Source organism: Carica papaya, chromosome 7, assembly GCF_054855325.1.
Source record: "Carica papaya isolate Zhongbai chromosome 7, ASM5485532v1, whole genome shotgun sequence".
NCBI classification, from domain to species: Eukaryota; Viridiplantae; Streptophyta; class Magnoliopsida; order Brassicales; family Caricaceae; genus Carica; species Carica papaya.
In genome coordinates this window covers 28,962,247-28,990,242 of record NC_142315.1, presented here as the reverse complement: position 1 = coordinate 28,990,242, position 27,996 = coordinate 28,962,247, and the positions used below count along the sequence as shown (strand labels likewise).

Genomic DNA, 27,996 nt, shown 5'->3' with positions numbered 1-27,996 from the left:
TGTTAGCATAAAAATGAAGATTCAGATATAGGAAATGTGCTTATTGGCACATCACAATAAATTACAGATTGAGTTGTTACATGAACTCTGATGATCTGCACTGCCATAGACAACAATGGAAAAAATTGGAGTTCACTTACAAGAATAGGTTCACTGCAGAGGACAAAATGATTAAAAATGTTGATAGATGAAGAGCTATAGATAAAAACTTCAAGCCTCTAATGATACAGCAGAGTCAATCCTTAAACGGTTTAGCCGTACGGTCCCAAGAATATACTCAGGCAACTCTTCTTCCTCTTTTGCCTGGAAATACAGTTATGTCAACATCCAGGTGAAGAATAGGAAGGAGCAAAAAGAAATATAAGATGAACGGGCAAGAATCACAAGAACAAAGGGAAAGAACACAGAAGGCACAAGAAACCAGGATGAAAGTGATGATATATCAGTGACGGGGGAGGAAAGCAAAAAACACAGAATAAAATCCAAGAAAACAATTCTCAGTTCAACATTATTTCAAGTTGTTTACGTTAGTAGCCTTTGTAAATATGGTAACTATAGCAATAACTGTCACCACCTGCCACAGCGTGACTATAATGAAGAGGAAATAAAAAGCTTTTAAATCCTCAAACAAATTAAAGATCTCCTAAAGCTAGATATATATCCTTGATAACCTAAAAACATATAAACTACTTAAATTTACATTATTATTGGTAATGTCAAGGATTTCACTTTATCTGCTCTTAGCGGGTTTTGGAGGAGGAAAGAGAGGTTGGTTGTGGAGGAGGGAGATTTTTGCTGGTTTGTGGGTCATGTTGTTGGAAAGGAACAAAGTAACTGCGCAGCCTTGTTGTACTAATGTTATTTTATTTTTTTCGTTTCCTTTCCTTGTTTGGATTTTGCTCTCTTGCCTTTGATTGGAGATTATCTAGTTATCCCACCTTCCCACCTTCCCACCTTCCCACCTTGTACCTTCTTTTCTCTAATGATATTTTTTCTTTTATAAAATAAAGAGAAAATAAAGTATCAATTCCAGGTTCAATTTGTAGGGCTAAACAGCACAGTCATTGAACCAAAAAAGAAAAAGAAAACCTAGTACTAGTACGTAGTCCAGCCACAAAAGCACCAAGCTTATTGTAGTCGGGCTTTAACAACACTCACAGTCTGATGTCAAACCAGCAGATAGATAAAACGCAAGAGAGTACCATAAGACAAACTCATTTGGGACCTAAGAATGAAATCCCAGAGTTATTCTAAAATTTAAGGTACTTTCACCAAGTAAACTACATAAAACACAAGATACAAACCTCTATCAAAATGGCAAGATCAACGATTAGACTTGTAACATATCCAAGTACAAGACCCATAACTCTCCTTGCTACAGATGATGATCCAATATCTACGTCAATCTGCACAGTGAACATTTCAGTAAAATTTCTGGTCACGATATAGAAGTAGTAACCCAAGCAATGAATAGTGAAGTTTCCTCTCTAGCTAACCAGAAAGATCATGAATAAGAAGGTGTTCTAAACAATATTGGAAGTGGTCCCAAGGATAGAACTAGAGGAAATATTCAAGAACAAAAAGTTACTAGATAATATATAAATTTCTTATCAGAATCTCAAAACTGAAAATATAGAATCTGAATTAGTTTCTGAATTGGAATTATCTTGGAAGTCAAGGGAGAAAACTGACAAGATGATCTCAACACTCTTTAAGGGTTTATGATTTTGCTTTCAATATAGAAATCAATGAAACATCAAGTTTGAGCATAATTCAAGTACACAGAAAGCAGTAATAGGAAAAATAAGTAGAGCTAACACTACGGCAGCATTATTTTCCCAGATCAATAGTCTACAAGCCATTCTTTCATAGTAGGGCTTGAGCATCTGGTGTTTTCTTTTTTATGGGGTGGGGGGGTTTGAAGAGGAACAGACGAAAATTAGAACAGCACATGTGCATGAAGTTGTATCTATGCATCAGTGACTTGGGAAGAAGGCATCTTAGTCCATCTTATTCTTTAGAGTGAGAAGGCATCTAAGTCAATGCTATACCTACAGCTCGAGGACTTGCCTATCTAACATAAGTAATTCAAAAAGAAAAAAATAAGTTACTATCTAATTGTGAATGCTAGTTAATTTTTTTTTAACGTTTTGAGAGTGTTGCTATCAATATATAGCCAAATTCTTGGAAAATTATCAAACTAGCTATCAGAAATTTCTGTTTGAGAAGTATTGGTGGAAAACTGTAAACTATTAGATAAGGTTCTCAGGATTTTAGGTTATCAATAATATTGATGAGATAACAAAACAGAGGTTATGAACTCTACAGAGATGAAGTATGAGATTCAAGAAGAGCATTAACAGTATAATATTGACACGGCGATTGGCAATTTAGTACCACTCAACATTTCAAAAACAATTCAATTACCCAGCATATCTGCACTAAAAATTAATGCATGCCTAATAAAGGCAAGAGAAGCAAAGATGCTGACTAATTATACCTCCAGAAAATTGTCCTGCCTGAAATATTTGCATGTTACAGCTTTACCTAGAAGGCAGGCTTTTGTTCCAACAGCACGCTTGACCATCCAATATCCCTATAGGCATTAGGATTTCATTAGTGGCTATAACTCATGAAGGCAAAACAGATAAATCCCATTAAAAGTATATTGACTTCTCAAGACTTCCACACCTCAACAATGCTTGGAATCAATTTAAATCTTGCATCCCGGAACAAGTCAGTCCCATCGATAAATTTGCCCAACAAAGAAGCTTTATTTACAGGCCTGTCAGCAGCATAGTAGAGAACCAAACTATAGTTTGGTTTTGCTGGAACCTAGAAAACAAAAAATAAGCTGTATGTATTCCATCTGAAACTATTTTTGAGCAATAAATTGAATACAAGCTGAAAGCATCAATCTAAGCTCACATTGAAGTAGATTCTCACATTCAACTGTCTCAATTTGGCTATTAATTTACATAGAACAGGGGAGCATATATTTTGACTGTTTTTGCATATTACATGTTTCATGAAAAGAACATTAGACCATGCTGTAATCTCATCATACAAAAAATACATGGAGACAAGCTTGTTACCTAGATCAAAACTGACTTCTTGGTTCAATTACTGAATAGATGGAGTCAAGCAATTTGAAAGCGTTTTATTGTGAACGAGAAAAAGATACGAAAAAAGGATTTAAGTCCATTAAAGATTCCGGTCTTCCACCTCTTGTTTTCTACTTTTGCTTTTTCTAAAGATCTGGAACTTTGCACACTTGGAACCCGATTCTGAGGAAGAATGAATTGTCGGGTTGGATTTGTAAGGTGCCAATAAAGATTCCAGGGGTGCCAGGCGAGCACAAAGACTGACTAGGGACGGACGGAAGGGACTGAGCCCAGCACTGACCGAAGCATAAGAGCTACTGACTTTCGGCTGGTATGAATATGAATGATAGGAGTAGAAGTCTTGGGGTAGTGAGTATGTTACGAATGCGCTGACTGTCTGTGATCAAGATAATATCCTAGCGAGCCAAGCATGCCCGAACCAACTTACCCAACCTTACCCTGACCTTCTGACCTTAATGACTGGGATTACTATGACTGCCTGAGGTTAGGAAGCGGGGAAAGTCTAGCCTCTTCAAGAAATCACAGGCTTAGTGAAATCAGAAAGGGAGGGTTAATTGCCTTCTTTCTTTTAGAACTGAAAAAGGACGAAAAGTGATGGAAGATACGAAAAAAGGATTTAAGTAAATAAATGGACGATAAGAAATTCTCCAACAACAGGACAGGAATTCCATTTCAAAGAACAGGAAAGCATTTAGCCCTTCTTTTTTTCAAGAATCTTCACTGTTCCTACAACTGAATCCCTCGTTATCACACCCTATTCTGTAATTCAAATTCTTTTTTTGTAGATCCACTGTTAAATTTCCATAATATGCATACCTGAAGGTTAACAACAAGAATGAAGGGAAGCTTTTTCCCAGCTTCTGACTGCCACCAAAAAAAAAAAAAAAAATCAGTCAGGTAGCAAATAGCTTGATTTGGAAGTAAAAGTGTAAAACAGCAAAAAAGAAGAAGGAAAAGTCTCTTACCAGAAATAACTAGCTTAAATATTCTTAAGCATGTTTTCTAATAATGTCTAAAAGAAGCAACTTTTACTTCTTTTTCCTAAAACTTAGCAAGTAGCTCACAGGCACAATTAAGAACATTGCTGCTTATAGCATTATCAATACAAAAACAACCTATAAGCTTCTGGAATTCCTACTTTAGAGGTTGCATGCCATTCATTAGTAGAAGAAGTTCTAGCAGCACCATCCAGGAGAATGGTGTAAGTTATTTTGTGCAAATTGAAAACTAAACTGAATGGACTTATTTGGTTTATCTTTGTTTTGTTTTAACATTTTTTACAAAAAAGGGAGAATCAAAGAAACCAAATTGAATTGTTTGGTCTGCTTTGGTCAAATTTGGAAATGAAGAGAACTGAAAACCAAATTTCATAAATAATATCATAAATTAATAAATATATTGTGTATGTAATAAAAATTATATACTTTACAAACAGTTTCTATTTACTTTTATCATATATTATTTAATAGCAATATCTCCTATTTTTACTTGAATGAAATATTATATAAAATTTAAAAGTATAAATATACATGTAAGTAGATTAAGATGTTTTATTATTATATGAATACAATGTTTTAAAAAAGTTAAGGCTCAAACTCAATTATAATGGTTTGTTTTGGTTTAGATATATACATATTTGGGTCAATTTGGCTTCTAAAATTTAGAAACCAAAAGTTTTCAGTTTACTTTAGATTTTTCCTCCAAACAAAACCAATTTTACCATTCCCCAAATTTGAGGGGAAATCTAATGGAAGATGAGTGCCTTCTCTGTGTCCCCATTTCTGTCATAATGTTGATGCTCTTTCACTCTCAATCACCAGGAAAAAATTCATAATGTCAACTAAAGCATCTACAAAACTAACATTTGTTTCTGTTAAGTAGGTTATTAAATCAACAAAACCTCAGTTTGTTTCTGTTTAATTGAAACACCAGCTTAAACAAACACTACTGTCATTTAACTTAAAGCTATAAACACTAGTTTTATGAATGAAGCAAAATAAGCAAAGATGGTTGAAGAATGACCCGTCAGGCAACAACATAAATGACACAACCCTTGCCAGAGTCACTCCCTGATTCACATTTATTCTTAAACTTTATTATTACATTTCAATATATTTATAATATTTTAATAATTTATATTACTATTATTTGTCACACCCTTGTTGGCACTTCTATAATTTTCTGTAGTATCTCTAAGAGCTTCTCAAAAAATTACCACTAAGACCTGTAACTAAAAGTTTTACTAGTTTTACCATAAGGCCTGCTGCAGTGAAAAACATCAGCTATAACTGTAAGCAATAAAAAGTTACTTAGGTTCAGGTCAAACATACAAGAAATTTTACAGTAATAGGAAAAGAAGAAACTTCAGAAAGAAAATGGACCATAAAGCATAATAAACTGGGCAGTACAATGACTTGTCCAATTGTGTTTCCCAGAGATCACCTAAACCACTGTGGAAGAAAACCAGTATTAATACCTGAACTAGACACCTGGGGTGCAATGCAACTTTATCTATGGCTTCATCAACTTTAAACCAATCAACAGCTATGAGCTTGAGAAGCGGATCTCCACCCATAATCTGAAAAGCCATTATGTTTTGTCAGTACTTAGTACTTCAGCAAGAATTTAAGATAAATGTCTCCGTTTGAGTAGTGGTATTTGGATTAGTATACATGAGTGTTAAAAGTACAAACAGCACAAGGATTATCTTCTTACATGTGTGCCATTTTTGTCCGACACCATATTTGACAATCATTTTTTTCCATTGTGATGTGCCATGACAGTTCAAGATAGACTCTTATGCTCTCTTGATGAGTGGAATTTTGTCCAAACACATTTTTTTTATAGAAAGGGAAACAATATTAAAATTCCTTTTCTCAACAGTTCACGATATTAGACTCATTGTTTTTGCACCTTGCTTGGTCCTTGAATGAATATCAAGCTAAGCCACCAGAATGTTCCAAGTTGGTTCCCATTATTTTGCTTTATGCTTCTTTCATTCCCCTTTACCATAATGCCCTAATGCCCTTTAAACTGATTACAGATAATATACTCTCTTTAACACCATCATCCTGCAAAGAGATTGACAACAACTAATTTGTTTTGTTTCTTCCTTTTTTATTTTTATTAGGAGGAAGCAGTTTCTTCTCTTCTCTCTCTAATAAAACTTCTCTTTTTAAATCTAAAAAGTAAAAAGAATATCACAGGATTGGTGTTCTAAATGCTGAATCTGAGACAATCTAATGGAATTATATGGAGACCAAAGGCATTACAGAATCAATGCAGATTAAATTTCTTCCTTCTTGAATCAGAAATATGTGGACTTTTCTTCACAAAGCAAATGGCTGCCTGATGCAGTGATGTATATAGGTTCCACTTTGGAAACTGGTTTATTCAGGTTCTAGCCTAGTCTGTTGTGTTTTACAATTATGTCTTCCCAAGGTAAAAAATATAATGCTTTTTTTATTTATAGTAAGCAATGGAACATGGTAAGAACAAAAAGAATAATAAATGCCGAACATCTTATTATTTTTTTGAAGAAGTAAAAGGAAGCCGACCTTGGAATTATCTTTCAAGTAAGTCTTTCCTCTGATCATGAATCCCATGCCACTGGGAGATGTCCAACAGTTTGAGTCAGAATCACTCTTTCCTTTCTGCAAGGTCCCCTGGAACTGGCCCAGGTCAATATTGATGGGGGCAACACTTGAATCTAACTCTTTACTTGCATCTACGGCTGCATTCAGAATGATTCCGATGTCTCACATTTTGTCATCAGTATCATGTCATTACTATTCTTTTCAAAAATAAAACCAAATAAGTATTTCATTTACTTTTATAGGGAAAACATAAATCTAGCAATTTACTGAGTTGACTTATCAAATATCCACTATATTACTTCTTATCATGTTTCACCTATAACCTTCCGTGTATTCCAAACTGTGACTTATAGAGCAGGTTTAGCAAAATATGGATCGGATGTCAACGGTTAGAAGACCAACAAGCACAGAGGTGTATATGAATGTAGCCTGTGGATTATGATTCAACAAAGAGTAGACAGCTTTTCTGAACAACATCAAACTTGTGGGGGGTAACAGATAAGAAAAAGTTATATTCTGGTATTATAATTGAATTGAATAAAGGCCTTTAGGAAATATCTTCCCGAATATCTTCGACATGGTTACTTTCAATTAGGCAGGCAAGTTATGGATTGTTTTACGGTGTATAATGGTGTAATCTAGTGGAACATCCTTTTCCCCAAACCTCAATGATTAGGCAATTGATAGTCAGAGGCTTCTGGAGAAATATGCCACTGATCCATCCAAGAAGGATATCCCTTATTGGAAGATCCCTAAAAATTGAACGTTTTTCATTTAAGTTGTTCTACAATCAACATGATGAGGACCAAATTTTAGATTGTTTTCCGCGGAAACAAGTGCGGAAAACCAAAAGCCTCATTGTGCATTGCTTTAATATTATTATTATTATTTTTTGCTCGGGAGGCACCATGGATAGGATTCCAACTTTGGTCTCAACCTCTACTGAGTGGTGGGCACTTCCATAAAGGATTATCTGCAGGGTGTGGAATGGTATTGCTTCTCACAAGTCTAAGAAGATATCTCTATCACTCATGCTTGTATTTGGAAAGTATAAAGTGGCAGAGCTTTTGACAACTCCTCTTCCTCTTTTTAAAAGATTAAGATCAATTGTTTAGTATTCTTCGTGTTTTTCTTAAATGTTACCCCATCTCTGATGGAGTTGACATTTAGGATTTTTTTAATCTTCTCTGCTCTAGGAAAATGTAAATTCTGTATGTTTTTTCTATTGGCTTGCACCCCATTGGTGTTCTTAATAAAACCTGAAAAAATTCCAAACTATAATTTTGCATTACAACAAATATTAAATTATAGTAGCCTAATTAATAAGTCTCCTTTTAGCAAAACAAGAGACTATTAACATAAACAGAACAGTCGATTCACAAATGCAGAAGATAGTTCCCATAAGACCATTAAAAAATATAGTTTTTTCCTTTAACAGAGAAGACCATTGACAATGATTATGCACCCTAACTTTGAAAAGAGAAAATAAAAGTTAAAGCCAAGAGAGAACCTGAAGTTCGTTTCAAAGCTAAGCTCTGAATAGCCCAAGAAACATTCTTCAACTTGACTTTGATCTCCTAATAATTTTTAGAGACAAGTATGAGCAATAGAACCTCGGAATATCGTAATAAACATTTAGAAATGAATTTTATAACTGAAGAGTCCTGTAACTTAAAATTTTCCATTATGGTAAATGGGAGAGAGTTGAAATAAAACTCTACGTTCAATGAAAATTAAATAGAAACAGAAAACCTTCTTGTCTTGTTCCTGATCATCATCACTGTCTTCCTCTTCAGATGATGAATCAGTTGCATCATAAAACTGATCTTGCACTTGTACATCTTCATAATCATCCATGGAAGAAGAAATATCAGGAAGCTTTGAATGTAAGACCGTGGTGGAAGATTCATATTTGAGTGCTGGATTTGCCCCAATAAACTCCTTCAGACCTGCAAACAGGGAAAAAAATTGTCCTTAGGAAACTATCTGAAAGTGTATATATATACATATATAACTACTCTGTAAAAAAGGGTATATTAGTAAAAATGCCTATCTAATTAAGTGCTTGGGTGTGATTAGGTTTTCTTTTTTGTTCTCTTAAAATTGTATATATAGGAGTAGGCTATTCAATAATAAACATAACAATCTTTTTCCCACATGGTATTGGAGCTATAAGAGAAAACGAATTCTTAAACCCTAAACCAGCCTTCATTGCCACAATAAACTCCTCCCAGAACCAGACTTCATTGCTGGTGTTACATCTAGTCACTGCCCAGCAAAATCCAGCTGCAAACAGCCAGAGCAGCACCTCGGGGCCAGTTCTGCTCTGTTTTTTTGCACAGTTCTGCGCTGTTTCGCACTCTGTTTTGCTCTGTTTCCACGTGCAGGTTTGTTCTGTTTCTGTGCTCAGTTCTGATCTATTTTTGCGCACATATCAGCTCTATTTTGAGATTGTGTTCCGCTCTCTTTCCATATTCAGTTCTCTGTTTTTGCACTATGTTCTGCTCTGTTCGGCTCTGTTTTTCTGCTCCGCTTCAGCTGCAGCTACTCTCTTTTCCAGCCTCTGCTGCGCATCCTGCCTCTAGCCACATCCTGCCCTACTGGAGCCTTGATTGCTGGCACTCTGTTGCCACTTCCTGACCGGCCTTAATAGCCACAATCGGCATTCATAGCCACCAGAAAGTAGCACCAACCAGTCCTTGCCACACAGTTCTTGTTTGTTGACTTTATTTCGTTTGGCTTCTGGTTTCCTGGGCTACACAGCACCTGAGCTATTTGCTGACATATCCAAAATAACTTCAACAATCTGCTGGACAATTCAATCAGGAGGAGAATAAGAGGCTAAAAAATGTCCTTGTAATTCTAGAAAAAATCGCAGGTACTGGTTCACTGGCAGTAAGTTCCTCACATGGTTTAAATTACTTTGACAAATCCTTTAAAGATCCATAGGTTATTAATTCAGGAGCCATAGATCATATGCATTCCACATATAACTTTGACACATATGTCCCTTCTCCTAGCAACCGGAAAATAATTATTGCAGATCGTTCACTAATCATTATAGCAGATATTGAAGATGTCAAGATTGGTCCTTCATTTACTCTTAAGAATGTGTTTAGTGTTCTTAATTTTTTCGCTAATCTTGTGTTAATAAAGAAGTTGTCTCATGATATAAATTGCAAGGTAACATTTTCTCTCTCTCACTGTGTATTTCAGGATTAGGAAAGAGATGATTATTGAACGTTCTCAGGAATGACGAGTTCACGTCTTGGAGGAACCTGAGTTACCTCCTTCTCTTTTCTCTGAACAACCTAACTCCAGTACCAACAAAATTTGGCTCCATCATTGAAGACTCAAACATCATTCCTTTTTGGTTTTTAAGGTTATGTTTCCCTCTTTGTTTAAAAGATTAAATAGTGAAAATTTGCATCATGATATATGTGAACTAGCTAAACACAAATTGGTAACTGTTCCTATTAATAATACAAGAAGTTCCACTTATTGCTTTAATTCATAATGATATTTGGGAGACCATCCATATTTAAAAAAAAAAAAAAGATATTTGGGAGACCATTCAACATTTTTAATATCTCAGGGGCTAGATGGTTTGTCATTAATGATTGTACAAGAGTCATCTGAATATTTTTGCTCAAGTCTGATGCGAGTTATGTCATTCTACACCTTCATAATATGATAAAAATCCAATTTTGAGTCCACTAAAGTGTAGAACTAACAATGTCTGAGATTTTATTAATCAAACCCTCTCTTTGTATTTCTATCAGGAAAGAATTATTCATAAGTCATTTTATGTTCACACTCCACGACAAAATGGAGTAGAAAAAAGGAAAAATAGTCATTTACTCGCTATATTTGAGCATTTTTGTTTCAAAACCATGTCCCTGAATAATACTGGGGGGAACCTATCCTTACAGCCACATACCTCATTAACTGATTACCATTAAGGATTTGGACTTCAAAAGCCCAACGGAAATCCTTCCAAGTTCTTCCCAGAAAATGACAAACAATCTTGCCCCCAGAATATTTGGTGTCTCGTTTGTTCACAGACATTAATAACATAGAGGTAAACTAGACCCGAGAGCTCTCAAGTGTGTCTATGCAAGATACTCTGCAACCCAGAAGTGCTACAAGTGTTACTATCTTCCAATTAAAAAATATTTTATTTTTGCAGACGTTATATATTTTGAGTCTGAGTCTTATTTTAATCGTTCTTACCTTCAAGAGGAGTCTATGGTAGAAGACAAGGATAGAGAACTATTTCTTCTTGACCTGCCCTTACGTCAAAGTGCACCTCCCTCACCTCAAAATCCATACACCTAGTCAGAAATAGACTCACTACAAGATTTAGAAAAAGATCTGAAGTGATAATGACCAAACATCAGTAACCTTACCTGGCCTAAGGTTTTCTAAAGTGTGCTCAAAGAAGGAGAAACTGAATCCTAAATCAAGGTAGGTCCAAATAGGAAACTCAGATTCTGAAAATGAGGAAACATTTGATAATTTATCATCTGATGTTAATTTACCTATTGTAACTTGGAAAGGAACTAAGAATTGTACTAAACACTCACTATATCCACTTCCAAAGTTTATGTCCTTTGAAAAATGTTCACAATTTCACAAAAGTTTCCAATGAGCTTGAATGTTGTGTTAATTCCTACTATATTATCTGAGATATTATTTTATGAAAAATAAAAAAAATATTATGAATATGGAAATGTAAGTACTAGAACAGAAAAACACATGAGATGTGGTGGATCTACTTAAAGGAAAGAGGTTAGAGGGATGTAGTAGGTGCTCACCATAAAATACAAAGCTGACGGCACAATTGAAAGGTATAAAGTCAAAGTAGTGGCCAAGGTATCTGCAAACCTCTAGGATTGGCTATCAAGAGATGTTTGTATCTATTGCCGAACACAGTTCGAGTACTATTGTCACTATCTGCTAACTATTACTCGTAGTTTTAATAGTTCGATGTAAAGAATGTCATCCTATATGGAGATATCGAAAAAGAAATATACATGAAAGTTCCACCTGGGTTCACTGGATATGCAGGAACAATAAAGTATGCAGGATAAAAAAGGCATTATATGGACTTAAACAATTACCGAGAGCTTGGTTGGGAAGATTTACAAAAGTAATGTTCGTCATGGGATATAAATAAAGTCAAAGTGACCATACTTTATTCATTAAACATTCATATTCAGAAGAAGCCATAGCTCTGCTCGTGTTTGTCGATGAAATTATTGTGACAGGAAATAATGAGAATGAGAGATTAACAGTTAAACAATGTCTAGTAAAGAAACTTGAGATAAATAACTAAGAAGATTGAATATTTCCTAGGAATTGAGGTGGCTCACTCGAAACAAGAAATTTTCATTGATCAACAAAAATACATTAAAAATCTCTTAAATGAGATAGGAAAACTATTATGGAGACCTACAAGCACACCAGTAGATCCAAACCACATGTTTGGATCTACTGGTGAAGATGTTGACGTCAATAAAGAGATATATCAAAGATGTGCTGGAAGACTAATTTATTTATCATATACAAAGCCAGATATTACAAATGTATTGAGTATAATAAGTCAACTCATGTAGACCTTAACAAAGTACATCTGCAAGCGACTTATGGAGTGTTATGTTGCCTAAAAGGATTCCTAAAAAGGTATGTTGTTAAAAAAGAATATCATTACTCTTGTAATCCTATATTAATGCTTACTATGCTAGGTCAGTAGTTGATACAAAATCTACCACAAATTACTGTACCTTCAATAGAGAAAATATCATTACATAGAGAAGTAAGAAGCAAAATATGATAGCAATGTCAAGATACAGAATCATAATTCAGAGCAATGATACAAGGTGTATGCGAGCTGTTGTTGTAACAGATTATCTTGGAGGATTTTGAAGATTAAGTATGATGACCTGACGAGAAGCTATGGTCATGAAAAATTGACAATCAATATTGTCCACAATCCAGTGGCACATGATAGGATCAAACAAATTGAGGGTAACAAACATTTTATTAAAGAAAAATTTGAGGCTGATTTGATCTGCGTGCCCTATTTGCCCTTCAACTGTCAACTTGTAGACGTGCTTACCAAAAGTTTGAGCAACCAAGCATTTTAGACAATCATTACTAAGCTGGGAACAAACAATGTCTATTTACCAGCTTGAGTAGGAGTGTTGAAAAATATATGTATATAATTATTTTGTAAGAAGGGTAAATATTAGTAAATATTCCTATATAAGTGTGTTTGGTAGAATTAGATTTTCTGTGTTGTACATTGAGTGGCAAGACATTTATTAATAAACACAACATTCTATTTCTCATAGAAATTATTCTATTAGTATGTATTCTAAACTGTTCTTGTACCTACCTGTATCAATACCTTTTACTATTATTCAACACAACAACAATAGGAATTTCTAAAGTAACAGATCAATGCATTTTAGGACGCCTAACTTCTACTATTTTTGTTCTTATCACCACTTAGCTTCCTGGCCACCTGGAATAAAGAAGTAAAGGACAAAAGAAAAAGTTACTTCCCAATCTCTACCAATTCTCCAAATTTCTCTTCATAAAAAACTTGTTCCAACTCCTGTTCTTCTCCTTCCTTGCCAGACCAGTATGTTTGCTTAAATTTCTCCCTTCTTGCTTCAATAGATTTTAAGTCATTAAAGCCCAAAGTCAATATTGTTCAGTACCTCCTTTTACTCGGAAACAATATATATGATGTAATCTCTAAATTATAAGTTTCATTTCTATGTTTTTAAAAAATAAATTATTTAATGAGTTTGAACTTGTTCATAATCGAATTCAAGCTCAATGATGCTCTTAGATGCATGTGTGTTATCAACTAAGGAAAAGAAAAGAAAGATCAAAATGGAGAAACTCAACCTGCTACTTGGATTAATAACGCATAGGGGATGCTCTTTTCAAACTTCGAGTGACTATTTTTCTTCCATTTACACCAGCCCTGACAATGTATCTCTAACATTTGCGTCACAAGACATTTTGCAGTATCTGAACCCATTGGTGTGTTCAAACTTCTGATTTCCCATGTAGATGCTATAATCCATACAACAAATGGAAACAAAGGAATAAATTGATGAAAATATAACTTAATCAAGAAAATAGTTTATAATATATATGAGATAGCAAAAGGAAAAAAATGGCAACTGAATTAGGAACTTCTGCATTAAATAATCAGGACAATTTCATGACGACATTAGTAGAGAGTACAACAGAAAAGTAGTATAAAACTTCAAAAAGGAGACAAAAAAATGGAAAAGGAAGACGAGCATAATTTTTCTTTTTCCTAAAAGGAAAAGGGAATCCAGCACAGAATATCACCTTCAAGCAATAAATAGTTTAAAAATTATAAATTAATTTCTTACGATTAATTTTTGTACGTCGATATCCTGATCTTGGCGGCTGCTTCTTATGTACAGCTGGGAATTGCAAGATTGCTGTTCAAATCAATGCAAACATGTGTCAGTGGCATATAGAGACAAGCAACAGTATCTAACATGACAACTTAAAACTGTCTTAACCAGGGAAATGTGAGCATATCAGCCATCAGTCAGAAGCCCTTTGTTATTCTTGTTCTCTACTGTTTCCTTTGAAATAAGGAGCCACTAGACATACTATTGACATGTGTGGTAGAGGGTTTCACAGAAACAGAAAAAGCAGCTACTAAAGCCATCAAAGAATTTGTGGATTCATCCATTCAGATTGAGTATCCATTTTCTAAAGAAAGATGTGTCAGATAGCCAGAGCATTGCTATTTTTCTCAGCAAAAGAAGAAACAAAAAGTGTTTACAGATCAGTTGATATATATTAAATCTCCAAAATCTTTCATAGTAGTAAAAGGATGACACATTACAAAGAACCTATGGTCTGAAATCATCTCGCTCTAATCTTATCCATATCCTCTTCCAACCAATCGAATGTTTTCTTATTCCTTTCTTTCCAAATAACCCGAAATACTGCCAACGAAGTGAGCCCAAATTGTTTCTCCTACCAGTAATACCCTTCCATACCCAAATTTCATCCCTTACACTTCCCGCCATAAACTAGCTATACCCCTCCCATAAGCCAATGCCCATAGACTATACGCTATGGGACAACGAAGAAGAATGTGATCACAGGTCTCTTCCGCTCTCTTATATAAGCAACACCAACTAACCATGATTCTTCCCCTTCTCATCAACTTAGCAATGGTTAACATGCATCCACAACTTGCTTCCCAAGCAAAAGAAGCCACTCTAGAGGGCGCATTCACCTTCCAAATTTGTTCAAGTAGGAAATTGCTCTCTTTGGCTTCTTCTTTTGTTAGATATCAATAAAAGGATGTAGCTCTGAAGTTCCCTGTTGAACTAGGTGTCCAAAATGGTTGATCATAGTCCTCATTGAGAGATACAAAGCATAGACAGCTTAAAAGTGATTCGTATTCATTAATCTCCCAATCATCGAGATACCTCATGACCTTCCCATGCCACACTCTCCCTCCTGCTCCATCCCTATATGCCTCTTTAACTGATATGTCCTTGTATCAAATGATAGCAAAAATCTGAAGAAATCTAGCTTTTAGCACACCTACTTCGCTCCAAGCATCCACCCATAAACCAATACTCTTCCAATTCCCTATTCTCCTTTTGATGCACTCCCTAAATATATCTCTTCTCATATAAATCTTTTTCCACAACTCTTTCGCATGTAGTCTAGCAAGAACAGTAGAGTACCCACCTCGATCCATCACACCAAATTTAGCCTCCATAACCCTTCGGCATAGTGTATCCCCTTCGCCATCTTCAAGGGGAGTCCTTGCCATCCATTAATGATAAGGACATACGTGTTTTTACATGAATTACCCACCAAATCATCCCCAAACTAGTCCAACTTGTTCCACTTGCCAAATCATCTCAATCAATGTCAACATCCTCAACCATTCACACCATACTCATGATAGAAAATAATGTAGTTTGTGATTCAATGAGATTTATGCATGCATATTCAAGATGAAACGACCCAGATTCTTATCTTGTACAAGTTCACGACAAAACACCCATCCTGAGAATGAATTAATGCAGTTCCAAGACTTTATCCTCAACTAGCACATGATCATTATCTTCCTGTTACCATTAGGAAATGAAAAGAGAATGCGCTAAACATCTATTATATCCATTAGTAAATTTAAAAACTCTCACACTCATATAAACATTTTCTATAATATTGAATACTTTTTGGGGAATCCTTCAATCTTGAGGGAGAGTACTAGAAAATCCTTCAATTTTCTGGCTTAATATTAGAAAATTAATCTTTCTAAAAATATTGAATACTCGTTGGGGAATCCTGCTAATATAGTGATTAATTTGATTTGATTTGTTGTAATTAGTTTTTTATTTTTTCTTTTTGAAACAGCTATATATACTCGTATATATGCTCCTTCTCAATATACAAGAAATTTAGTTTTCTCTAAATTCCATAATAACTATTTAGGGGTTAGGGAAGGAGTAGAGGAGAGAGATTCCACAAAATTGATATAATCTATATTGCTCGCAATTAGGTTAGGTGCTTGTATGTGTGTGAATCTGATGCCTAAATTGACAACAAAAGTAGAAATTAATATCCGTAACAAATAACAAATTCTAAAGGCTAATAATTAATTAGTCAATAAAAATTCAAAAAATGGGATGAGTACATTGAATTCAGAGATAAAAAGTAATTAATTATTAATATAGGTCTATAAAGGAGCCGGAAGGATGGTGTACGTAACAAATATAGCCATTAGAACAAAAAGATAGCAGATACATATGTCTAAAGGAAATTGAAAAAAAATCCGGTACTAAATTATATATTACAGAATCAGCATTATGTTGAGAGATTTTGGAATTAATTTGCAGAAAATTAGGAATTAATTTAAGCAGATTTGGGAATTAAAGTTTGTAGGCAGATTTGTTGAGAGATCTTCGAGAATTAATGTACAGATTTTATGAATATTCTAGATCTATAATATAGGCTTAGTTAGTTGTTAGTTTCCATGTTTTGTGTACAATCAATCCTGTAAAAGAACTCATGTAAACTTACTGAATTCAACATGTTACATATATAAAAGATCAAGTTTTAGACATTCAAGACCAAGTAACTTCATAATTGTGTTGTATTTGTTTTGGCCTAAGATTATTTGTGATTATTGTATTATCATGTATCATAGCCTGGATTATCAATTGTCATATCCAATATAGTTGTGACACTAAAATTCTATGCAACCAATGGATTCAGCTAGATGATCAACAACTCCCTCCTTTATATTAATCCCAATTGGCCCCCCCTTCGCCAAGTTTAGTTTAGAAACTTAAAAAAGTGTCTTTAGAAACAAAGCAATTTTATCATCTTACTATATGTTCCGTCTTGGCCACGAAACCACTGTCTTGAGAAGACAAAATCTCTCTTTGACTGCCATCTGCAATATATGCTATATAAGAAATAAATGAGAGGTAATAACAAACAATATAACATAAGTGGACCAAAGAAGATATTTTCAACTACTGCAACAAATAAAAAAATGACAGTCACCATCATTCTAGACAGGAAGAAAAATAAATAGTAACCTAAATATTGTTATTAGAGCATGCTACCATGTTATGTGGGTTCACAAGTATTTCCATGTAAAACTATCAAGTTGAAAACTGAAACTTCTAACTACCCGCATAGGGAAAAAAATTAAAAGTCGAAAGTTTCCATGAAATGAGATAAACCATCTAATAGCAGCAGAGCTCGAAACAGATAGGAGAATGGAAGTAGATGAGCAAATTTTTGGCCAAAATAATTCTAGGCACAAATGAAAAATGAAGCACGTTTTAATTCAGATAACTTATATAAGATGCTAGTTTGAGTAGCATAATACCAGAATATAACATAAATATTTTCTTTTAACTAAGAATGTGACTTAATTAAGGAGAATCAAAACTGTAGAACTAAAGGAGAAGCATGATGGCCCCTACTAAAAATGTTACTAGTAAGTACTTAACATTGTATGTGCCATAGACAACATCGTAGAGACCACCACAAGAATCAACCAGCTAAGAGAAGCACAGATTGATCTTTTACCAGATTTTTAGTGAAGTAGTTGTGCAGATTTTTGGCCAAAAGATTTATATGCACAAATGAAACATGAAAAGTACCAAATAACTTGGAAAAGATGCTAGTTTGTGTAGCATAATCTCTGAATGTAAATAGATATTTTTCAAAAACTAAAGAATGTGACATAAATTAACAAGAATCAAAACTGTAGGACTAAAGGAGAAGCACGCTGGTCCCTACAAGCAACATTACCTTGTAAGATACTTAGGGTCATATGTGCCATAGACAACATCATAGTGACCATCATAAGAATCAACCAGTTCCAGGTCACCTGTCAACATATCCCACCTGTGAAGATTATTAGAGAGAAGTCACATACCAAATAGAAAGACTTCAGAATAAGATCAAGCAACTTACTCATATCTCTGATGCCGATCAAGATTTAAAATTACTTCGAAAACTGTGTCTGCACTTGAATCAATAACACCGACAGACTTTACAAGAACTCCTCTGTCACTCTTCAGAAGGGTAAAATTTATTAAAGTTGAGTAATAAGAATAATGAAATTTATTAAAGTCACTAAGAATAATGAAATTTCAGTGAGACAAAAGGAACTTATGGAATAATAGTAAGACAGCTGTGCGACAGATATGCGCTCAAATAGTTCGTAATAAACTGATTATTAGGCATAGACAAGTGACATCAGCATGCAGTGTCAAAATAAAGCAACTTAAGAAGACATTTTTATTACTAACAAAATGTAAGACAAAACAAGCATATTTGAAGAAGATTGTATGGTTGTTCTGTGCCTTGTAAAATTTATACATAGAGGGAAAAGTAATATAAGTTAAGTTTATCCAATAACGTGCATACATTTATTGTTCTAAAGGTTCACCACATAAATCAAGTGAAATCCTGTTTCAAATATCATAAAATTGTTAGACATGGATGGACATGGCTGCCATTCCTTAATCATCCAGCACCTCTTTTTTTCCATATGGGAATATATGTAATGTGTAGCTTCAATAGGATAACTGAGCTATTTTTCAAAATGATCTCACTGGACAAATCAGACATATAGCCATATAGTTCAAGATATAAGTACATGTCCTCTGCAACCTTGTAATTTGTGTGAGTAGTTCTCTCTTAAAGCAAATCATTTTTTACAAAATGAAATCTTATATGGAAGACATAAATTCAGGATCCAGATAAGAACTGGCCAGATAAGCTTCCAAACTGAAGGCATATCATTCTTTTGTTTTTTAAATAAAGAAATATTGTTAAGAGAAAAAAATGAATGATAAGACATCCTCATACAAGAGAAACAAAAAGGAAAACCAGAACATGAAAAGAAAAGAGAAAGGCCTCAACAAAGAATAGCCTACCAATTCCTTCCCAAACTAGAGGACTAGATAATGGCAAAACTTAGTGTCCATCAACATATTAATCTTAGACCTGATAAAAAAAATATCTCCAGGTAAAAAAGAAAAAACACAAAACAAGATTGCGTCAAAAGTAAATGGATACAGCTAGGGAAGGGCTAAAACTGAGGTCTTAGGTAATGTGTGGGTTGTAGGGTTGGAGATCTTCCTATTTCCTTACTTGCACCTTCCTTTGGTTTCAAATTCAAGGAGACTGGTATCCAATTTAATAAATTCAGGAAGAACTTAGCCAGGAGGGAGAAACACAATCTCCATAATGGAGGCATATTGATGCTCACTAACTATCTCTCTTTTTCTAAGAGCATCCCTATTGACTTAATTACCCTTTTTGGATGCTTTTTGCATTAATTAAGATAATGGAAGGTAAATCAAGAAGCTTTCTCTTTTTTTTTTTTTTGTAACTACAAAAATAAGCTTTTGAGTTGTGCTTCAATATTAGGGATATTATTATTCACAAGAAGCTCTCCTTAGAGAGTAGGGGGTTAGGTACTTCTGGCCTTCTGTGGTTTTAACTTTTTAACAGAAAACCATGCTCATTAAGAAGTATCAGATAGACTAAATGAAGTATTAAAATACACAAAACTCAATATCTACTCCTCACTCATGATTGGTTCAAAACTTCTAAAAATGTTTCGATGGATGATAATGCAGAATATCTAAACAGTCAACTCCAATCCCTCAAGCAACCTGGTCAAGGTACCGGTGGCCATGGTACATAATTCTCCTTCCAACCTTCCAATCAACATAAATGATGTTTATATTTTGCAAGTGCTTAAGTATATGATAAGCAATAGAACCACTACGGTTTGTTGACTACCATTCCTCTGGCTTCCTCCATATATCCTCTGGAAGGCACCAAAGCCGAGATGCCTCAAGTAGATTTTCCTTGCCATGGAAGCAGTTCTTACAGTACCAGTCATGATCATAAGGAGCAAGCTCCTTGAATTTTCCAGTCTTAACAATACTATTCAATGTACCAACCCCTTGAATGATACTTGTGGTACTTGCCGAAGAGGAGGAGAAACACATACACTTATTCCTTCGGTGTAAAGTGGTCTGGAAATTGTGGATGCAGCTATTTAATATATTTAGTTCAAACTGGATGGACACATCCCTTTTTGGAGTGTTTTATGAATTCTAATATTTATGGATTAGAGTTGAGAAAAAAGCTAAATCTCTGTGGCAAGGCACTTTGTTTGAAGGTTTGTGGAATATATGATTGGAAACAATCATAGAATTTTTGAGGATAGATCCCTCTTGAATAAAATTCTTATGAGATAAAGTGACTTTTTTAGCCTCCCTATGAGCAAAGACACATGGGAAATTTCCAAATATCTCTATTCCCATCCTTCACTGGAATTGAGAGATGATAATATTTTGATCTTCAGGGTTTGAGATGTATCATAATTTTGTAACTCATTTTTGTCTGGTGTTCGTCTTTGTGAAGGCTTAAGGAGGATATATATCCTCTGTTATTGTAACATATCTTTCTTACTCATAATACTTCTTTTTCTAATAATACCATCCCATGGAGGAAATTCAACCTTGTTGTAGCATTTGAAGTGGGCAGTGTGTTCCTTGTAACTCATGGTGGGAAATGCCCTTCACTGTTCTTGCTGTCTGGCGGTTTAGGCATAAGATCCACCATGTGTCTTAACAAAGCCTTGCATGCGGAGGTTCCGGAACAACAATAATGCCTGTGGAAGAAAGTTATCGTGCGTAAATGGTTTGGCAATAATATTACTGATCTTAATCGGGTGAACAGGAGCCCTTTTGGTTTCAGTCTCTGGAAGAGTATTCTGAATTCCAAAGAACTTGTATTGAATAACTCAAATTGGGTGGTTGGGAAAGGGGACAAGATCCGGTTTTGGCAGGACATTTGGTGTGGTCAGATGAGTCTTCAGAATCAGTTTCCTCACATTTATGCTATTGCCAAAGACAAAACTATGCTTCTGGAAAATGCTTATGGGGCTAGCACCCCTCTGGTTTGGGATGTGTCCGTCACCAGAAATTTGCAAGATTGGGAGGTGATGGAATATGAAAATCTTCTCCGGCTGTTGGCTGATGTGAAAGCTGGCACTGAGCCCGATAGATTAAACTGGAAATTGTGCAAAAAAAGGCTCCTTTACAGTAAAATCCCTTTATAGGTACCTGAATGATAGAACAGAATCTGCTGTTGTTTTCCCACATAAAATTATCTGAAATTCCAATGTTCCTCCCAGAATTTCTATTTTTGCTTGGGAAGCTGTTTTGGAATGTATTCTTATTTTATATAACCTCATGAAAAGAGGTTTTGTCTTGGTCAACTGGTGCACTATGTGCAGGAAGAACTATGAGCCTTGCAACCACCTTCTCTTACGGTGCCTGGTTGCCTATGAGTTATGGTCTATGATCTACAAGCTGTTTGGCATCTCCTGAGTTATTTCTGGATCTGTTAAGGATGAATTGCTTGCTTGGGAAGGGCTGTAGGAAGAACTATGAGTCTTGCAACCACCTTCTCTTATGGTGCCCAGTTGCCTATGAGTTATGATCTATGATCCACAAGCTGTTGGATGTCTCCTGGATTATTTCCGGATCTGTTAAGGACGAATTGCTTGCTTGGGAAGGGCCTAAAACGAGGAATAGATGGCATAGAGTAATCCCATTAACTATTTTATGGAAAGAAATTGTAGGATTTTTTAGGGTAAAGACACAAATTTTGCCTGTATCAAAGATAGGTGGCTACATTTTTTTTGGGTACTATTTTACTTGGCCACAACATTGACTCTTTTGAGGACTTAGGTTCGATTGTAGATATTCTCACTGAGCTGTAAATCCTTCCTTCTTGTACATGGGTTACGCCCCCTTGGCGTCCATTTTAATATGATTTCTCTCTTTTATCTCAAAAAAAAAAACTGTTCTTGTTGTCCGCAATTTTCTGCTTCCCAAGCAGCCCCGCTCCTACTCATTCTTTTGCTTCTGCAGCGGGAGCTCCATGGAGTGAATGCAGGAGAGAAGTAGAGTGGTTTTCTATTATGTGAGGTATTCTTATAATTTTGGTTTTCTTCTTAATTCATTACTAAAAGGAAAAAAGTTTGTTGTTAAGATCCTCTCTCTTAATTCCCAAGCAGCTCTGTCTCTCTCTCTGTCTCTCTCTCTCTCTCTCTCCACCTGTGCCCAGTTAAATGACAGTGACAGAAGGATGCAATTCTCAAACTTTTAATATAGAATTCAGTTGGACTTTTTCTTTTCAACTAAAGAAGCCATATTAAAAAGTAAGAGCAGCAAAATGCCTTGAATGTCATAAAGTATTTGTCCATCAAAGAAAAACAGAAACATAGGATGAAAGATACCTTAGAGTTCGCCACATCTTCAAAGATTCTGATACCTAAAACCAAAGTAACAAGAATGAGCAAGGAGAAATAAGATCTTTTTGCACTTGATTAGGGTTTTATTAGCAGGGAAGGAGATCATTTTAAACAATATAACCTATCAGAAAATTTACACTAAGAATTTATTGCTCTTCAAGTTCCAATGTCAGTTCATACACTCAGTGACATGTTCCTCTTGATATTTTATCAGCTAATTTCTATTTCGACACATACAAGAAAACATACAAATATTAATCTATAAATCCTCTTCTATTTCTTTCTTTATTTTTCCTGTTAAGAATTAGCCCCAAAAATCAACAAGAAATGAACATAGATCCAGTCTTTTTCAACAAGCTGTGCTTTTGGCTTCAAATTTTGTTTACTATTAAAATGGACTGATGCAGATAAGATGATCCTAGTTTACAATAAATTTAGTATTAAAGAACTTTTTAAATTATTATTATTTAGTCTCTCTAATTTATTTAGCTAATTTAAGCAGGTTATTTGGAATTGGAAACTTTAATTTTCTCTTTTAGTACTTCAATAGTTTTTTCACTATTTGTAAATAATACCTAGAGAAGTGCAATATGGACAATGGAATTTTACCATCGATTGTACGGACACATTTCCATTCATGTGGCTCAATTGCATCTCCAGTGTCCCTCTCAAAGTACCCATCTGTTCTAGCATCAGCACCCAAGTTTGAAGATTGCCGCAAAAGTGACTCAGGACCTGTCGAGCATCAAAATGAGGATTGAGATGGACAGACTCCAACACTGTAACATGGTAAGAAGTGTCTGTCTCCCTATTAAAAAGGTGGTGGCTAAAATGAAAGTCGCAAGCTAAATTCCCTTCAGTAAAATTAGCAAAACAGGAAATAAGAGCATGATGGTGAGAGGATAAATTATATAAGCATGGAAATTGACTTGCCAAGGAATGGTTTCCGATCCAGGTACACCCAAAGAACTTTCTAGATCCATCTCCCATTATCAAACAGGGTAAGAGTTAATACAGTAGAAGGACTTGGGAGATGGCTTTCCATGAACTTTTGGGAGAGATGGACCGTCCAACTACTATAATCCAGTTGTCCCTGCAATTTCCATGAATACTGTTATTCACCTTATGCAACAGAGTTAGGTTCCCACGAGAATTGTCAAAGCCATTCAGCCAAAAAATTTGGCTAAATTCTTTTGCTCTAAGATTCCCTCTTTTTTTTTTTTTGAAATACAGTTCAAAGATTCCCAGAACCCAAGCCACCTGAGTTCCTGGACCGGAAACAAACCTCCCAACTCAATAAATGATCCCTATGTTCCTCCCGATCCTTGCCCATGAAAAACTTTTCATGCACCCCTTGATTCTCTCAGCCACACCTATGGAAATTCTAAATAAGGACAAATAATATAGTTGGATATTAGACAAAATCCGCCTTTCAAACTCTCCAATCGCTTATTCACCTTGTTTACTATCCTCTCCCGTAAGGAGACATTCCTAGAGTTACCCCTAGAGGGACTCCTAAATATGTGATGGGCCAAACTAGTCTATGCAACCAATGGATTCAGCTAGATGATCAACAATTCCCTCCTTTATATTAATCCCAATTAGCCCACCCTTCACCAAGTTTATTTTAACTCAAAAATTTGCCCAAAAACTTGGAAAAGTGTAAGTGCATTAATAATGGACCTATCATTATGTTTCAATAAAAGAATTGTGTCGTCAGCAAATTGCAAATGAGAAACCTCACCCTTGACCTTACCAATCTCTAAACCCCGAATCACTCCTCTCTCTGACCTCGTAGTCAACATCCAGCTTAGCAGAAAATGTGACAATAGATCTCCCTGCCTCGGTTCTTTAGGGGCCTGAACCCACCTTGTGGTTCACCATTCACAATTACCATGAAAGAAACAGAGGACAGGCATCCCCTAATCCATCTTCTCCATCATGCCCCAAACTATTTTCTTCATTCCCTTTTAGTGTTTCCTTTTTGTATCTTTTCCTAGGAGAATTTCTTGTCTTCCCACCTTGCTTCTTCTCTCTTTATAGTATATCTTCAGTTTTACCTTAAATAAAAATCAACAACCAAACCATGAGCTGCCACCTTACCTTGTCCAATTTTTATAAGCTTCCTTAGTCCGTAAGCATACCGCCTCACTCTTGGCCGATGTCCATCCAGATTGATCCTTCCATGACCAAATACAATAAGAATAAAATTGATATTAGTAAAGATATCAAAACGCTAATAATTAACTGAGAAATAGTACATCATAAAGCATCTAATGATCCAAACAAATACGAAATTATTTTATATATATATATTTATATATATATATATATCCTAGATCAGAAGTCGAAATCAAATGCAAGCCTCTTTCCTAAATGAAACTATAATTATGTTACCATTACATTAAACTAGCTGACTGTATGAAACATCCATTCATTTAACTGAGTGATTTACCAAGTTCGGCTCATTTATATGCATTTTCATCTTCACTAATATTACTTTAAGTGCTCAAGTGCAATTTCCATCTTTTTTAAATAGGTGCATTTCCATCTTCATTAATATTAATTGATCAGAGTGTAACTATTCGTTATTTCTGATGGATAGGATAGATCAAACAAACATTGTCATGAAAGATGATCATCAGAAGTAGAACATACTCGGCCTCAATGTTCAATTTATTTCTGGTGCTGCCTCCTGTTGAAAGCTCATACTCAGCCTATCCAAAAAAAAAAAAAAAGAATTTTAATGAGATAAATATGTGAAAGTAAAAACGGTAGCATTAAAAACCAATTAAAAGTACTACATGTGGACGTCCAATAAGGAGAAATCTCTCGGAAAATTGAAAAAAGCTTCAACATTTTGTGGAAAATAAAAAAAGCATAATGTTGATTGAGTTGTTAATTCCAACTCTAGCCAAGCTGGAACAGGGATATACAACATAGAAGTAGCAAAACTAGATATATCTTTTTTCTTTATGACTGCCATAAAAATGTTTATATTGCTTGTAAAATTTTAATGGTTTTGCTCGTTACTTGTTGCTTAGCGTTATCAAATGCCTCCATCCATCTTCGGGCTTCTCCAGCAGTAGCACAAGCAATCTTGAAAAGAAAAAGAAGTTGCAAGACAAGTTAGCATTTGAGAAGGAAATCAACTTATTATGCACAGATAAAAGAGTCCATGGCAGTTGAAAAACTGGTTTAATGTGAAGAATAGAATATAAAAATTAAATTGTTGACTCATAGGTTATGCCAGGTGACTACATTAGTCGAAAGCTACTTTGGCTCCTTCACCAGCATTATTAAGTTTAATACAAATTCATGATCATGACTTCTACTGCCTTCTAGTATGCATATATTTTGCATACAATTCAAATTTTAAATATCAAAAGTCAAGGATCATTGAAGAATTATGACTTAAACGTCTGTGACCTACAAGGTATCTTCGGCTTGATAGTGATAGCAAACAGTAAAATTTTTGCTCTCTAACTTGGAATCAGAAATTTCCTTAAACCCCTCCCCAGTTATTTAAATAACATATGTGCTGTTATGTGCTAACTGCAAGCTATGAAAGTTGGATCCTACATCAAAAGCACAGATTTTGATATGGTCTTATAGGAGTTTGGACTCTCCAATCCTAATATCTAGCTTTTGAGGTGTAGTTGTCCCAAACTCATATAATGTCTACATCAGCCACAACCTCACAACCCAAAGTAATAATTTGCAATAAAATTGTGCGAAACCAAAACTTACTTCTCCTTTTTTAGCCTCATCCAATCGACTATAGAACCGTATGACATAAACATCCTACAAGTTAACAAAAAAAATGTCAGGAATATAACAAGCTTCATTTGTCTTCTCAAGCTGCAAAATATTATATTAACAAAGGAGAATAATTCCTCGGTGAAAAGGAATAGATAACTGAAAACAAGAGAAACGAACTCTGGTTCTTGTAATATACATGTAACCCGAAAATTTACTAGGGTCTTACCCCGTGGTTAACTCTACGACGCCCTAGCTCCTCCACCATTAGTGTAGGCCCCATAACACCCCTCCTGATAGGTTTCTGAAGCAAAAAACATAATAATAATAATAATAATAACAACAACAACAACAATAAGATTTAGGTATATAGCATATTAATACAGGAAACAAAAAATAAGAAGTTAAAAGATTAGGAATAGTCAGGAAACCATATAACTGAATCGAGCCTTGAATTCCAACATGGCAATCAAGGAATCACAAAACTCCAGAACAGGATCATATAATTTATCAACATATGAAGCGATAAATTAACATGCATCCACTTCAAACAAAATTAAAAGGGGTAGCTGCCAAAGTTTACGAGAAGTATAGTATCTTATTTCTCAACCTCATTACACAGAGACAGAAACTGATAACACTCCAGATATCATAATAGACTGCCTCCTGAAACTAACTCGAAGCAGGTATGTCTTAAGAGCTCGCATTTAAGCTCTTAGAAATTCGCGTGATTTGCAATTATCTAATACTTTTGTCTCCAGCTCCAAACTCCCTCCTCACTTTTCCTTCATCGATTTAATTTACTTTCCCATCAAACAGTGGGCTGATTTTCTCTCATTTCTCTTTCCTCTCCCATTTCTCCTAAGTTCATATCTATTGTAAAAAGCTAAAAGCAACTTTGACGGTAAGTTCACCAACTGACTCTTCCGCATCTAAAATCTCTCAACTCAAACCAAATCCACTCGCAAATTCAGATTATTTAAAAATTATCCCAGCGACGAATTCATTCCGGGAAATGGAAAGTAAACATACACAGATAGAGAGAAAAGAGAAAGGAAAATCATACAATCCCGAGGTTCTCGTGAGGGTCTCTCTTGTACATCTCCACATATTTCCCTCTTATGAATAAGAAGCGAAGATGGCAGTACTCATGGCCGATCGAATTGGTTCCCAAATGATAAACCCAACCAAAATACTCAAACACCCCCCTTTCCTCTCCTCCTTTTCCACCCCCGCCATTACTGTTGTTTCTCTTGCTATTATTATTGCTGCTGCTGCTTCCGCTACTATCCGACCCGTCCTTCTCCGATCCCTCTCCAACCACCTTCTTCAACGCCGCTGTCTCCTTCTCCATCCTCCTCCTCCTCCTCCTTCTCCTCCTCTCTCTCTCGTTCTCCAAAACCAACAAAACTATACAAGCTTAGGATTCACTTCACCCGCTTCGTCCACGTATATTACACGTCTTCATCCATTTGACAGCAAACGAAAGAATCAGATTTGCGAATGATGGATTCTGAATTCGATTCTGACAGAGACTCTATCCGCGGAAACGTTGATGGTGAGGAAACGAGGAAATAACGTTGAATTCCCCCGGCGTCAGCGTTTCTATTTTTGAATT

General features: G+C 35.2%; 1 protein-coding gene across 3 annotated transcripts; it reads right to left on the bottom strand.

Annotated features, from left to right (window-relative positions):
* Nucleotides 1-2: 2 nt before the first annotated feature.
* LOC110815645 (ENHANCED DISEASE RESISTANCE protein (DUF1336)) lies at nt 3-27,991 on the bottom strand. Of its 3 annotated transcripts, none has more exons than XM_088208153.1 (22): nt 27,445-27,988; nt 26,608-26,682; nt 26,370-26,423; nt 25,653-25,718; nt 25,278-25,336; nt 24,723-24,799; nt 23,229-23,354; nt 22,605-22,639; nt 18,248-18,348; nt 18,083-18,178; nt 17,146-17,222; nt 14,143-14,214; nt 13,643-13,813; nt 8,474-8,670; nt 8,232-8,298; nt 6,683-6,858; nt 5,602-5,703; nt 3,942-3,989; nt 2,692-2,835; nt 2,501-2,596; nt 1,305-1,406; nt 3-303 (listed from the first exon to the last, which is right to left on the bottom strand). In XM_088208153.1, exons 1-22 carry the CDS (start codon nt 27,730-27,732, stop codon nt 211-213), a joined length of 2,322 nt encoding a protein of 773 aa, XP_088064279.1. In that variant the 5' UTR covers nt 27,733-27,988; the 3' UTR covers nt 3-210. The 3 variants fall into 3 exon arrangements, 2 of the variants coding, with proteins under 2 accessions (XP_088064279.1, XP_088064280.1); XM_088208154.1 differs by having other exon boundaries at nt 17,146-17,210; nt 27,445-27,987; XR_015813518.1 differs by lacking the exons at nt 3-303; nt 1,305-1,406 and having other exon boundaries at nt 2,692-2,828; nt 27,445-27,991.
* Nucleotides 27,992-27,996: the final 5 nt, after the last annotated feature.